General features: G+C 39.9%; 2 protein-coding genes across 3 annotated transcripts; one reads left to right on the top strand and one right to left on the bottom strand.

The window, feature by feature from the left end:
* Positions 1–396: 396 nt before the first annotated feature.
* Positions 397–4,016, top strand: LOC136425313 (transcriptional repressor CTCF-like). 2 transcript variants are annotated; one of them, XM_066414160.1, is made up of 4 exons: positions 397–1,012; positions 1,560–2,253; positions 2,314–2,419; positions 3,201–4,016. In XM_066414160.1, exons 1-4 carry the CDS (start codon positions 662–664, stop codon positions 3,784–3,786), a joined length of 1,737 nt encoding a protein of 578 aa, XP_066270257.1. In that variant the 5' UTR covers positions 397–661; the 3' UTR covers positions 3,787–4,016. The 2 variants fall into 2 exon arrangements, with proteins under 2 accessions (XP_066270257.1, XP_066270256.1); XM_066414159.1 differs by having other exon boundaries at positions 398–1,012; positions 1,560–2,419.
* An 888-nt stretch (positions 4,017–4,904) lies between these two features.
* LOC136425325 (kremen protein 2-like) lies at positions 4,905–10,791 on the bottom strand. The gene is made up of 5 exons (XM_066414174.1): positions 10,659–10,791; positions 8,152–8,210; positions 7,348–7,561; positions 6,147–6,299; positions 4,905–5,556 (listed from the first exon to the last, which is right to left on the bottom strand). The coding sequence occupies exons 3-5, from the start codon at positions 7,550–7,552 to the stop codon at positions 5,387–5,389; spliced, it is 528 nt and encodes a 175-aa protein (XP_066270271.1). The 5' UTR covers positions 7,553–7,561; positions 8,152–8,210; positions 10,659–10,791; the 3' UTR covers positions 4,905–5,386.
* Positions 10,792–14,524: the final 3,733 nt, after the last annotated feature.

The raw sequence follows: 14,524 nt of genomic DNA on the forward strand, positions 1-14,524 counted from the left end.
GTGTGTGTGTGAAAATGTAACTAACTGTGAAGAGATAGCGTTCAGCACAAAGGACAGGTATGTTTACCTCTGTATTTGTGTGTGTGTGCTAGAAGGTTCAAAAGACCACCCTTTATGTTTGCATGCATATGTATTCTTGCGTGTGAGAGGAAGCAGTTTGAAACTGCGATCGGATACCATTTACTCTACAAAAAGAGATCGATGCCGAACAGCAATGTGATACCATTTCAATATTTTCAAATGCGTTATGAAAAATGACACTCATATTTTTCTATGCATGATATCTCTTCCTGTTGATTTTCTCTTTTTTTTTCATTAGTCCACCAAATCATAATTCAATGCCTCTTAGCAGAGACGTTACATGTCGACCTTTTGACCGACATTGTTTTTATTTACATCCGGGCATTTCTGACGTCACAAAGTCGGCCATCTTGGTTGTTTAAAAATATCTGTCTTCGCCGTTGTGTTGCTTTAAAACCACTAAATCGTGCCTATTTCTGTCCTAGTTTATGGTCAACGCTTGTGTAGCTGGACGTCCTTGTATGACCGTGTGTCTATTAGCGGTATCTGACCCTAGCGCCTCCGTAAAAGTGTCACACCAAGCCTACGCGAGCCAAAACAAGGAAGTGGGGAGGGGGGCAGTGACCCAACCCTCGCCATCATGCCGAACTGTATTGTTTGCAAAAACTACAACACGAAGACGAAGGGCCGAGGAATAAGTTACCACCAGTTTCCTCAAGATGAAGGCAGGCTACAGAAGTGGCTGGCGGCTGTCGAACCCCACCTACGGCCGCCGTGGACAGTCGACAGAATTCGCACAAGATTTACAAGCCGACCTGAGGTGTGTTCAGAACACTTCTCGCCGAGTTGTTGTATCGACAACCCAAAGACGAAGCTTGTTGCGTACAAAGTCCCTATAAAAGTGCTTCTTAAGGATGCCGTGCCCACCATATTCAGAGAGAATAAGTCAGGAGAGTCGCCGGATTGCCAATTAAGTGAAAAGCGAATACAGGTAACGTGTTATTACAAATATTTATTAATATTAAGTTTGAACGTTGTAAGATAACGTTACTTGTATATCCTTCAGTTCAGTTGAATCCACATTTTGGTTTTTAATAGAATTAGATTACTTGATGGTCATCTATGTAATAAGGTTAACTTGTATGTTTTCAAATGTAACCGTACTTGAAGTACTAGTAAGACTGATACTTGTATTACTAGTGGTAATGTAGTTTCTGCATTGTATTACTTACTCCCCGCCAGACTCCAATCCCTTGGTTAAGTTGAACAGATACTATAAATTTAGTTTAATTTTAAGACAACTTGATTTTGTAGCAGGGAGACAATGGAGTGATCATGGGGGTTTTTAGTTTGCTGTTAAAACAAGGCGGTCAATGGGCAAAAGACTGAACATTGAGCACATTGAGTTACATTTTTTCAATCAATCACATGTTCAACTATGCCAGACGAGTCTGAAATCTAGGCTAGGTGTCTAAAGTAAATGATTGCACAATTTTTTAGATAATAATTTTCATTCAGTCATTCATTTGTTCTTTCAGCTTGTCCAAGAGAAACTCCAGCCTGTGGATCCTCAACTCTCTGAGCCCAGCAACGAGTTACAGTCTGGACCAATCAGCAGACTCGGTCTACAGAGTGGACCAATCACAATTAGCAAATCCGAACCACTAACTGAACCAATCGGCGGACCTGACACACAGTCGGGACCAATCAGCAGACCTGAATCAATGAGTAGACCTGAACCACAGATTGTACAAATCATCAAACTCAGGCCAACGAGTGGACCAATCAGCACATTTGAACCACAGTCTGGACCAATCATAAAACTTGAACCACAGTCTGGACCATTCAGCGGACCTGAAGCACAGTCTGGACCAATCAGATTACCCGGGCCACAGATTGGACCAATCATGAGACCAAGTAGCATACCTGTACAACTTTTTGGACCAATCAGTATACCCAAAACACAGTCTGGACCAATCAGCAGACTTGAAATACAGACTGGACCAGTCATCAAAAGACTTAAACCACAGACTAGACCAACCAGTAATACACCTGAACCACAGATAGAACCAATCAACGAACTTGAACAACAGACTGGACCAATCTTCAAATCTGAACCACAGTCTGGACAAATCAGCAGCCTTAAACCACTGTCTGGACCAATTAGAACACCGGAACCACAGATTGGACCAATCAGAACATCTGAACCACAGAGTGGACCAATCAGCATACCTCATACACAGACAGGTCCAGTCAACACACTGGAGCCACAAACTGGACCAATCAGCACACTTCATACACAAACTGGACCAATCAGCACACCTCAACAACAACCCATAGACACAAATTCAGACTGCGTTTTGTTTCCAGTTGGACCCAAAATATCTGTTCTTGACATGTAAGTACCTAATTTTACCATTTTCAAGTGTACCTGGCATCTTCTATATCAATCATTTTTAAAACCATCTTGTATGATAGACAATACTAATGTCATATAGTCATGTGAGTGAAAACATATACTATACTAACAAACAAACAACTACTATCCATAACTACTATCCATGGCTAGTGTCATACTGTGTTTGTGATATTGACTATGTAATGTTACAATGAAGAAAGGAGTGTCGCCGTAACTGTTACTGTGATTCTTGACATTTTTGCAGTAGCTTTGTTTGCAGTTTTCATAGTGATCTCAAGATCTTCACCAGCAACTTAAACTGGTGTTTCTATTACTGTACAGTATGTGACTATAGCATTACCACAAACTTTAAACCACCATGCACAAACATTCCATTTTCTCCCTACCGCGAAATGAGATCACTGCAAACTGTAAGACATCTACTGTACTTTGCTGGGTGAATTACACTGCAGTTTGATGACTGCAGTTTGATGACTATAATCTGACGGTGTAAATGGGTACCTGACTTCGGTTGGGGAAGGTCGTATTGAGGTCACCTGGTGGTGCCGAATGGCAGCTGCCCAGACCCTTGCGACAATTCCAATTTACACATAATGCAAGTGTGGATAAGATATGTATATGTATATGTTGTGTATTATGTAAATTACCTGTAAACCCTGCATCAATTCAGCGGCTGGACAAAGGCTGCCATTGCAGGTAATTTCTGACCAATAAAAGACCAATAAAATAAGACTTACAGATGCTACTGCTCTCTTTACAGCAAGATGGAAAGACCTACCCAGCCAGCAGACATCAAGCCTTTCCAGTGTCAACACTGTGACTTTACAACAACTCTGAAGAAAGACCTAGACACACACACAGTGCAACATGTCTTTGAAAAGGCCTTCAAGTGCAAAATCTGTGGCCACTTGGCAGCCTTTCGCAGTGCCTTGAAAAAGCACATGTTTGTACACACAAGAGAGAAACCCTTCAAGTGCGACCACTGCGACTATTCGTCCGTCAGCAGAAAGGACTTAGAACTACACACTGCTCACCAACACACTGGCGAGAAGCAGTACAAGTGTAACGTTTGCGAATATACAACCGCTCGGAAACACAATTTGAACCAGCACATGAACCAGCATGTTAGCGAGAAACCCTTCATGTGTGGGGAGTGTGGGTTCAGGACAAACTACAAGTACTCGCTAGAGAAACACATGAAGGTTCACATCTGCAATCTGGACAAGCCACACAAGTGTACACAGTGTAGTTATGGTAGTTTCAGTAAGAAACACTTACAGAGACATACACGAGTCCGCCATACTAAGAATGTGAAGAATAAATGTGTGAAGAGTCAAAGTGCATGACTTTTATGCACATATACATTCATGGATTATACAAGACATGCAGCAATTGTGAAGAAGATTTATTTTAATTGAAGAATTCAATTTTAGTCCAGCTTTTGGAAATGGTTGAAATTGTCCTTTTTATCCAAGTCAAATACAATAGAGCAGGACTATTACTAGTACATATAGCTGATCACTGCTTATTTTGAGAATATTTTTGGATGCAAAATAGTTTGGAAATACAAAATCAGTTACTTTTAAGTTAAAAGTGTGAGGAAAGCTGCAGACACCTCAGTGTACACATTTGAAAGTAATCAAGACTTCATGACCTCACAATGTGAGTATATCATTGTGACTTGTTATTTATTCTGACTGTCAGAGACAGAAATAAATGTATCAAACTGGCCTGCCGACGTTTCATGCCTGTAATGTCACATGGTTATCGTGTTATACATTGTTTCCATTCACCTATGGATGTAATCAATATGCATTCCTGCCATTGGTCCAAGTGGTACCTGATATACTTTTGCACTTTATGTGACATCAAGACGGGCTTTAGCCCACATTGCTGGGGTATATTTTAGCCCTATATTAAAAGCAGTACAGTGTCATCTATGGTGGGTTTTTAGAATATTTGATTTTACATCCATGTAAAACGGAGGTATGGTTTTTTACTCAGTGTGCATGAGTGTCCGGCAAAATATCTTAAGAACCTCTGGATGGATTGCGATGATATTTGGTACGTGAGTAGGTGTTATAAACCCAACGTACGGTCAAGGCCGATCTTGGTACTGCAGAAGGACTTCTGTTCTTTGTATCTTTGGTTTTGAACATGCTGCGGTCTTCTTTTTTTTCTAGGCCATTTTTTTCTAGGTTAGTTGGCAAACAAAAATATATTTATCTGCACACTCAGGCTTCTGTGTTAAAACACCCGGGATCATTTCAGACAACTGCTGCTGACTCGGAGAGAGGGGTCATCTTCTGTGACCTTTCTTTGTGCCCTTTACAGCTAAACTATGCCCTGGAAATGATACCATTTATCAATCAGCCAATCCTGTCAACTGATTGGATCTGATACTATTCACTGGACAATCAGCCCGCAGCCATAAGTTTTAAATAAAGGACAGCTCAGTCATGCATTTTTACCGATCACCAGTTTTATTATACTTTCCAGTTAAAATGTTACACCAACATTGAGCATTAATAGGTTTTTCTACAGTCGAATATTATGGGCTATGTACCAAAGGAACACTAGCATATTGTTATAAACAATTAATAAGTGTACTTTTGTATCATTAGAATAACGTCCATTCACACCATTGTATATATAGATCTTAGACTGTTTAAACAATTGAATGTGAGATATTTAAACTTGTAAATTTGTTTTTCTTGCTTCATCAACCTTTTCCCCAAAAGATACATCGAGTTCTCATATAACTAAATCCTATCAGGTTAGAAATGTATAGAATCTAATCTACCCACATTTGCACTCCATTGTTATTTAATGAATGTTAGCCTCAGGGTTTAAAGACAACTAAATTCCTTCTGTATCTAAAAACAAAATCAAAGAAAAGATTATTTTGCTCAGCTAAGGTAAATTCAAGCTGTGCTTTAAGGTGTGTTACTCCTCGTCTTCAAACATATCAGCGGCCTCCATGTCTTCCAGCTCCCTCATTTCTTCTTCAAAATCTCCAGTCTCGCCCATCTCCCGTTTGAAGACATTCTCCAGTTTCTCCAAGGTGTCGGTCAACTCGCTAAGAACCTCAAGCTCCCTCCGGCCCTTACACGGTGCTGTGGGAAGGGCAAGATGTTTAAGTTGTGACATCTTTAACTTCCAAGAAATAAACTCAATTGTTAAAACAGAGCCAATTCGTAGCGGTAGATATTCATTGTATCAATTATTGTCAAATACAAAAAATGATGTAACTTGCAAGATAATGAGTTCTAACATCATTAGATAGTTATTATCTATAGATAGGTAGTTATAGTAAATTAAGCTTTCCTTCGACTTTTTTCATTTTTTTTTCATTAAACAACTTATTATACACAGGACACAGAGGTGATGCACTAGCAGTAGCTAATATCAAATATCACCTCTGAAAATATAGATTTTAACTGACATAGACAAACACAATAACAATAAGTAACAGCAGTTGGGTAGTCCATTACAAACAAGCCGCTGTACGCAGCAAACAATCAATATACAAACACGGTCGTGCTAAGTTTTAAAACGTTTGCCTGCCACAATATACAAGTTACACAGAGGGAGTAAGAAAAATTGTGCTGTCATCACAAATATTTAACGTATAGAATTCTACCGATATATTCACAAATTTCTAAGTCTCATGTTGGGAAGTTAGAGTTCGGAAATCTTGGCTTACCTGGATTGGTGGAGTAGACCGACACTCGGCGGGAGCCTCCACATTCCCCCCCGCCTGCCCTGCAGTTGTAGTTGCACTCATCTTCATACCAAGCTTTTTCCATTGCGTCCACGTCAGCCTGCGTCCCGCAACCACATCCAATACCCTTCAATCCTGTAGTAGCAGGGGGGAGGGGAGGGGGGGGGGGTGTATTGATTATTTAACCAAGTCACTACGAAATACCCCCAAGTTTACACATTCACGGATGAAGAAAAAGCTACCTTTCTCTTGAAATCACAGAACCCACAAATACTAGAGAAAGTGGGACTTTTCGTCTCCTATTGCCAGTCAACAGTTGTATTTAGTATCAGTATCCTTTTGTTACAACAAAGTCAGCCACTGTTCCCTGACACATGTATGTTTTTCTCTATGTTTTTACCATGTAACGTTGTTTGCAATTAGCCCACGGGCATGAACTTGCAATACACTTCTTCTATCAATTGATACCAACTTTGTAAAATACGCATTTCAAAATATGGAGATGGTCTATCTAACCACAGAAATCACGAAATTTAGGCAGTCATTGGACTCTAACCCCCCTGTACATACCCCTTGACGTTTGTACATGAAGTAATGGGAATAGTACATTTTTGCAATGGCCTGGGAATAGTCTATATCTGTGTGGAGAATAAAATTTGGGTTCAGATATTCACTGTAATGTATTCTGACCTCAAAGTACTAATACATTAACTATATTTCCTTGCATACTTTTATACTACTTTATGGTTCAAGCTTCAGGTCGTATACATGTATAGGGGGTTTAATATTGAACAAATTGCAAAATTTTGACATTTTCATATTCAGATATAGACCGTCTCCGTATTTCTAGGTGCGCATTTTATCAACTTCACTTCTGCGAAATAATACCTCCTCCTATGGGTGTAGAAGGAAAAGGAATACAACACAACATGCACTAAATCTACTTTGTGTATTATCACGCACTATCTTATAATCCGAAGAATCACAAAAGTATGATCCCTCGTCATATCTGTTTGGAAATACGTTTGAGAACAGAGAATGAACATCTAAAGCCCCCCCCCCCCCCCCCCCCCGCGGCACGCTGGCAGCGTCGTTGCGTCCTGAATTGAATATTTGTGTTACCGTTGACTTTATAATGGCAATATGACATATAATTGGTTGCCTTTAAGAATTGGGTACGTACCTGCATATTGTTGTTTCTTATCCCTACAGTGCTTAATGCACATTTCGATGCTCATCTCTGCTCCGTTCACCAAGCTGGTTGTGAAGCGTGGTGGGTCCCAGGGGTTCACTAAGCAACCCACGTACTTGCAATTGGCGGCGGCCGAGCTCTCTTTCGCCACCGCGATAAGTACCACAACGAGCAGGGCGCAAGTGTAAACCTTCATGGTGCAGATCTGGTCAAAAGAGACGAAACAATGGTTACGATTGTGTCGTACTTATTAGAGAATCATTAGACAGATACATGTATAAGGGAAACTAATGTTACGGCGAACGATTTGCTCCGAGAAGAAACAGATGTTTACAGTCAAAGCTGTCCTGGGACTGTTTCAATGTGCCATCTGAAGGCAGGTAGTTGTCTGCGCCAGGTAGTTGCTTGACCAGGTTTGACTGTATCACTTAAAGTTTTAAAGTCGGATCTATAGCTACACAAAATGTATATATTGTGCTAACACAAAGGAACGATAAGAACAACGGATATAAAACCCCTGTCACACCTGTGCGTAATACTATATACAAGTCCGCATGGGTTGAGTATTAACATGTTTTTGGTTTATGTTAAGTTTGCAGCCGAAAATTTTGTTTTTAGGTTCGCTAACCAGGCTGCACAACGGTGGATCAAAGTAGAAAACAACTTTTTCCCCCGCAAACCTTACTTAAACCTAAAAAAAATGATACGCAACTTACGCGCATTTGAATATACGCACAAGTGTAACAGAGCCCTAACACAAAATACGAGATGTGACTTGCGCGGTTACTTACTTACTAAGTTTCTTGCGAGAAGGATTACGATGTGACTTGCGTCTGGAGATCTTCTTCTCGGGTCTGGAGAGAAAGAATGGCGGAATTTAAGGGGGAGGTACTTAATTACCTGTTCACGTCCGGCCTGTTATTATGCTAAACCTAATATAAAATTGTTGTCTGTTTATGTGATCATGTGATACAATCTCTTTGTTTGTTAGCGTGTCTTGTCTAGGTAATGCGCATGTGCTGTTCGACTCATTAAAACCCGTGGAAATTAGGAATTTCCTAGCAGGTATACACAGGTTTTCAACGCGGAAATCTGTCTGTTCAAGCAGTGCCTACTATGTGAAGATTACATCAAGTAACTCTTCCATTCTTAGGTTTTAGACAATTTCAGACCATGCATGGCGATTATTGCATGCTATTTAGTTGTAATATATTTATCTAAGATCAGTCCTTTCTTCATATACTACATTTCTACAAAGTATATACCATCAGTGAATGAACCGATTCAAGATATACAGCCATATGTTCTCAGCCCCGAGGCTCTTCTTAATTACAAAATCTTCTGAGCAGTAATCGTTTTCAGTAATCGAGAGAGAAAGATGAAAAAGACCGTAATTTTTCGGCACTGTGGCCCGAATCACAATACTTTTTTTGGCTAGGCCCTATAGCTACTAGTATATTTATAAAGATGCGGGTCGGCCCTGGTCAACCGGTCCTACTATGTGAAGACAGTATCAAGTTACTCTTCCCTTATCAGGTTTTAGACAATTTTAAACTATTCACGGTGATCATATCATGCTCCTTGCAACTAGCTTAACTTTTTGACAGAACTCCTTTGAATTTCTTTCTCCATAGCAGCTCTAATGTAGATGTGTTGTCTTTGCCAGAAGGACTAGCTCTTTGTTGCCAGCCCTGGCTGTGTGTCTAAAACAGCCAAACCAATAGATAAATAAATGCACACCGATTTTTCAGACATGCCCTGTTCTTCGCAGCCCTAGGGCAAATTTTGGTCTTTTCATCATCATCTTTGAAGCGATTCTTGAACTGAATGCAGAACCTTTTCGAAATGGAGACAGGTTTAAAATTTAAGGAAATTTTCATTCCTTGTTTTATCAAACACCTAAGCCCACACCGCAAAAAACATGATTACTTCATGGATTCTTGTGTTCTACGGACTCATGTTCATTTTTTCTAGGTCAGTTGGCAAGTAATGCAAATAAAGCTATGTTTCTCTTGACTGGCCAATGTGTCAAAACGCCTGGGGTATATCAGACAATGTCTGCTGACTCAAGGACATTTTCTTTCGCCACCGCCATAAGTACCACAGCAAGCAGCGCGCAGGTGTAAACCTTCATGGTGTAGTTTCAGCTGATCTACTCTAAAGATACAAAACAAAGGGTGGTTACAATTGGGGGACGTAGAACAAGACTGACAATGAAAAAGACATTGCCATGGCGACGGTGGTTGTTGTTGTTTTCGTTTTTACTGTACCCTGCTGAGGGCATTGATAGGTGGTGCTGTTCATACGGGATTTCCAACAAAAAGGACTGGTGAGAACCTGTTCTGCTGGACAAATGCACACACACGCAGACACACAGACATTTCTGTACAATTCCTGGTCTGTTCAGTACAGTCAGTAGACACGGACATTTCTTTGTCACTTGACAAAAACACGAAAACAAAGACTTAAAGAAAGTAGAAAGACCTGTTCTTGCTTTAAAGATTCCAACTATGATAAGTACGCCCCAATCTCACTAGACCCGCGGCACGCTGGTAACCTCGCTGCGGTCTCGCAAATTACATTACTTTCATCGACGAAAATCTTTGTAGGCTTTGTGTGTCTTGTTGTCTTTAAAGTCATACTTGTACGTTTTGCATGATATTCCCATTATAAAGTCATGGGTAACACAAACCCAGTTTGCGATGTAGCGAGGCCGCCAACGTGCCGCGGGTCCAGTGAGAAAACTTGCGTCCCCGCCGCTGCAAATCTGTCGGCTTAAAAGTCTACAAAATTCGTCAAAATCGAAAAGAATCACTACGGAATAGATTCTTTCCGTCCAGTACATACAGATTCTATTTACTACGTATACATCTTCTCGATAACGTTTGATATCGTCCTACGACGATTGACGCGCGGCGCCAGATGTTTTCTGCGTGTAAAAAGGCCCCGCGACGCGTGGCGGTGGCGTGCGGCGATTTTCGTATGGCACCTCAAGGACTCCTCCATGGTGGACTGGAAAAAATGTAAAAAGCGCTCTACAAACCTGCGTGCATCCGTCTTACAATCATATCTTTTACGCGTGCTGCAGATATTACATTTTTCACTCCAGGTGTTTGTCCCATTTTGTTCAAAAAGTGACGGCGAGGGCCCGAGTAGAAGGAACTAAAACTAAATTGCGTCTACTAGTTTCCTAGTGGAACAACCCAAAAAATGCATATAGTGATAACACAGAATGAACCGTTACGATTTTAACAACAAAAGTAAGACAAACGCCACTGTGTGACTTGTTTGTGGTTACTTACTGAGTTTCTGACAGGAAAGATCACGGTGAGTCTTGTGTTTGGAGGTCTTCTTCTTCTCAGGTCTGGCCGTGAAAGAATGCAGGGATGGATGTGGGGAGGTACTTGTACGTAAATACCTGCTCACGCCCTGTAATTATGCTAAACCTAATGTAAAACCGTTGTCTGTTTATGTGATCATGTGATACAATCTTTTTGTTTGTTAGCGTGCCTTGTCTTGATAATTGAATGCGCAGGTGCTGTTCGACCGGTCCTACTATGTGAGGATACTGTAGCAAACAACCCTTCCATTCTTGGGTTTTAGACTTTCTACCATGTATGGCGATCATTGAATGCTATTTAGTTGTAATATATTTGTCTAAGATCAGTCAATTGCTTCATATACTACATTTCTACTAAGTATATACCATCAGTGAATGAACCGATTCAAGATACAGCCATATCTTCTCAGCCCCGAGGCTTTTCCTAATTACAAAATCTTCTGAGCAGTAATCGTTTTCACCTTGTTAAGACATTGTCTTGAATGTACTCCCAACTTATAGTGCGTAGTCTGTGATTGTTAAGAATTCATTTCTATTTACAGAGTTACGGAGGTATAGATTTTACTCTGTTTGTGTGAACCTCTGGATGGATTGCGATTATATTTAGTACGTGAGTAGGTGTTGTGAACCCGACGGCCGGCCTTGGTACTGCAGCAGGACTTCCGTTTTTGTATCTTTGGTCCTTGACATGCTGTCGTAAGATGGCAAAGTATACGTAAAGCAAACAAAAATATGTTTCTCTTGACTGGCAACTGTGTCAAAATCAGATACTGCTACTGACTCGGAGAATGGGTTCATCTTTTGTAATTATTCTTTGTCCACAAAATTACCCTTAACAACTTAATTGTCCACTGGAAATAACACCATTTATCACTCTAGCGATCCTGTGAACTCATTGGACCAAATACCATTTACTGACCAATCAGCAAGCAGTCATACGATCAAATAAATGACCTCAAACCATGTATTTTAACCGATCATCAGTTTTATCATACTTCCCACACACCTGAAAATGTTGCCCGGACATTAAGCACTTCATAGGTTTTTGTAAAGTCAAACGTTATGGAAATTGTATCAAAGAAACAAAGGAACGTTAGCAAATTGTGTTCATACAAACTCCAAATTAAAAAGTGTACTTTTGTCTCATTAGAATAATCTCCATTAACACCATGGTACGTATAGATCTACTTTTGAACAGTTGATGATGACATTTGAAAACTTGCTTCTCTTCCTTTAACAATCTTTTCCCACAAAATACAACTACTTCTCATGTCAAACCGATGACTAAATCCTAACCGATAAGAATGCAGAATCTAATCTACACACTGGGCACTCCATTGTTTGTTAATGTTAGCCCCAGGGTTTTAAGACAACTAGAGCCGTTCTGTATTACAAAGAAATCAAAGAAAAGATGTAGATTGTATTTTGTGTAGTTCTTAACCCTTGCAGGTAAGGTAGCTTTCAAGGTGTGCTATTATAACAATGGCTGTTAGTGTTACTCCTCATTCTTCAAACATATCAGCGGCCACCATGAGAGAGAGAGAGAGATGAAAAAGACCGTAATTCTTTGGCACTGCAACCCGAATCACAATACTTTTTTGACTAGGCCCTATAGCTACTAGTATATTTATAAAGATGCGGGTCGACCCTGGTCAACCGGTCCTACTATGTGAAGACAGTATCAAGTTACTCTTCCCTTCTCAGGTTTTAGACAATTTTAAACTATTCACGGTGATCATATCATGCTCCTTGCAACTAGCTTAACTTTATTACAGAACTCCTCTGAAATTTTTTCTCCATATCAGCTTTAATGCAGATGTATTGTCTTTGCCAGAAGGACTAGCTCTTTGTTGGCAGCCCTGGCTGTGTGTCTAAAACAGACAAACCAATATAGATAAATAGCTAGATGCAGACCGATTTTTCAGACACGCCCTGTTCTTCGCAGCCCTAGGGCAAATTTTGGTCTTTTCGTCATCAACTTTGAGGCGATTCTTGAACTGAATGCAGAACCTTTTCGAAATGGAGACAGGTTTTAAGGAAATTTTCATTCCTTGTTAAAGGGGTATCAAACACTTTTGCCCACACCGCAAAAACCTTGATTACTTCATGGATGCTTATGTTCTACGGAACTCATTTTCGACCGGTTCTACTATGTGAAGATAACATCAAGTAACTTTTCCATTCTTAGGTTTTAGACGATTTCAGACCATGCATGGCGATCATTATATGCTATTTAGTTGTGATATATTTGTCTAAGACCAGTCATTGCTTCATATACTACATTTCTACTAAGTATATACCATCAGTGAATGAACCGATTCAAGATACAGCCATATCTTCTCAGCCCCGAGGCTTTTCCTAATCACAAAATCTTCTGAGCAGTAATCATTTTCACTTTGTTAAGAATGTCTTAAAAGACATTGTCTTGAATTGACCCCCAAATTAAAGTACGTAGTCTGTGATTGTAAAGAATTCATTTCTATTTACTGAGTACCGGGGGTATAGTTTTTACTCTGTTTGTGTGTGTGTACAGTGGAATATCTTAAGAACCTCTGAATGGATTGCGATTATATTTGGTACGTTTACTTAGTAGGTGTTGTGAACCCGACGGCCAACCTTGGTACTGCAGCTTCCGTTTTGTATCTTTGGTCCTGGACAAGCTGTGGTCAGATGGCAAAGTATACGTAAAGCAAACAAAAATATGTTTCTCATGACTGGCAACTGTGTCAAAACGCCTGGAGTATATCAGACACTACAACTGACTCGGAGAATGGGTTCATCTTCTGTAATCATTCTTTGTCCACAAAATTACCCTTAACAACTTAATTGTCCACTGGAAATAACACCATTTATCACTCTAGAGATCCTGTGAACTGATTGGACCAAATACCATTTACTGACCAATCAGCAAGCAGTCATACGATTAGATAAATGACCTCAAGCCATGTATTTCAACCGATCATCAGCTTTATTATACTTCGCAGACATCTGAAAATGTTGCCCGGACATTAAGCACTTCATAGATTTTTGTAAAGTCAAACGTTATGGAAATTGTATCAAAGAAACAAAGGAACGTTAGCAAATTGTGTTCATACAAACCCTAGATTAAAAAGTGTACTTTTGTCTCATTATTATAATCTCCATTCACACCATGGTACGTATAGATCTACTTTTGAACAATTGATGATGACATTTGAAAACTTGCTTCTCTTCCTTTAACTATCTTTTCCCACAAAATACAACTACTTCTCATGTCAAACCGATGACTAAATCCTAACCGATAAGAATGCAGAATCTAATGTACACACTGGGCACTCCATTGTTTGTTAATGTTAGCCCCAGGGTTTTAAGACAACTAGAGCCGTTCTGTATTACAAAGAAATCAAAGAAAAGATGTAGATTGTATTTTGTGTAGTTCTTAACCCTTGCAGGTAAGGTAGCTTTCAAGGTGTGCTATTATAACAATGGCTGTTAGTGTTACTCCTCATTCTTCAAACATATCAGCGGCCACCATGAGAGCGAGAGAGATGAAAAAGACCGTAATTCTTTGGCACTGTAACCCGAATCACAATACTTTTTTGGCTAGGCCCTATAGCGACTAGTATATTTATAAAGATCCGGGTCGACCCTGGTCAACCGGTCCTACTATGTGAAGACAGTATCAAGTTACTCTTCCCTTCTCAGGTTTTAGACAATTTTAAACTATTCACGGTGATCATATCATGCTCCTTGCAACTAGCTTAACTTTTTGACAGAACTCCTCTGAATTTTTTTCTCCATATCAGCTTTAATGTAGATGTCTTGTCTTTGCCAGAAGGACTAGCTCTT

This window comes from Branchiostoma lanceolatum, chromosome 19 (assembly GCF_035083965.1).
Source record: "Branchiostoma lanceolatum isolate klBraLanc5 chromosome 19, klBraLanc5.hap2, whole genome shotgun sequence".
Classification (NCBI taxonomy): Eukaryota; Metazoa; Chordata; class Leptocardii; order Amphioxiformes; family Branchiostomatidae; genus Branchiostoma; species Branchiostoma lanceolatum.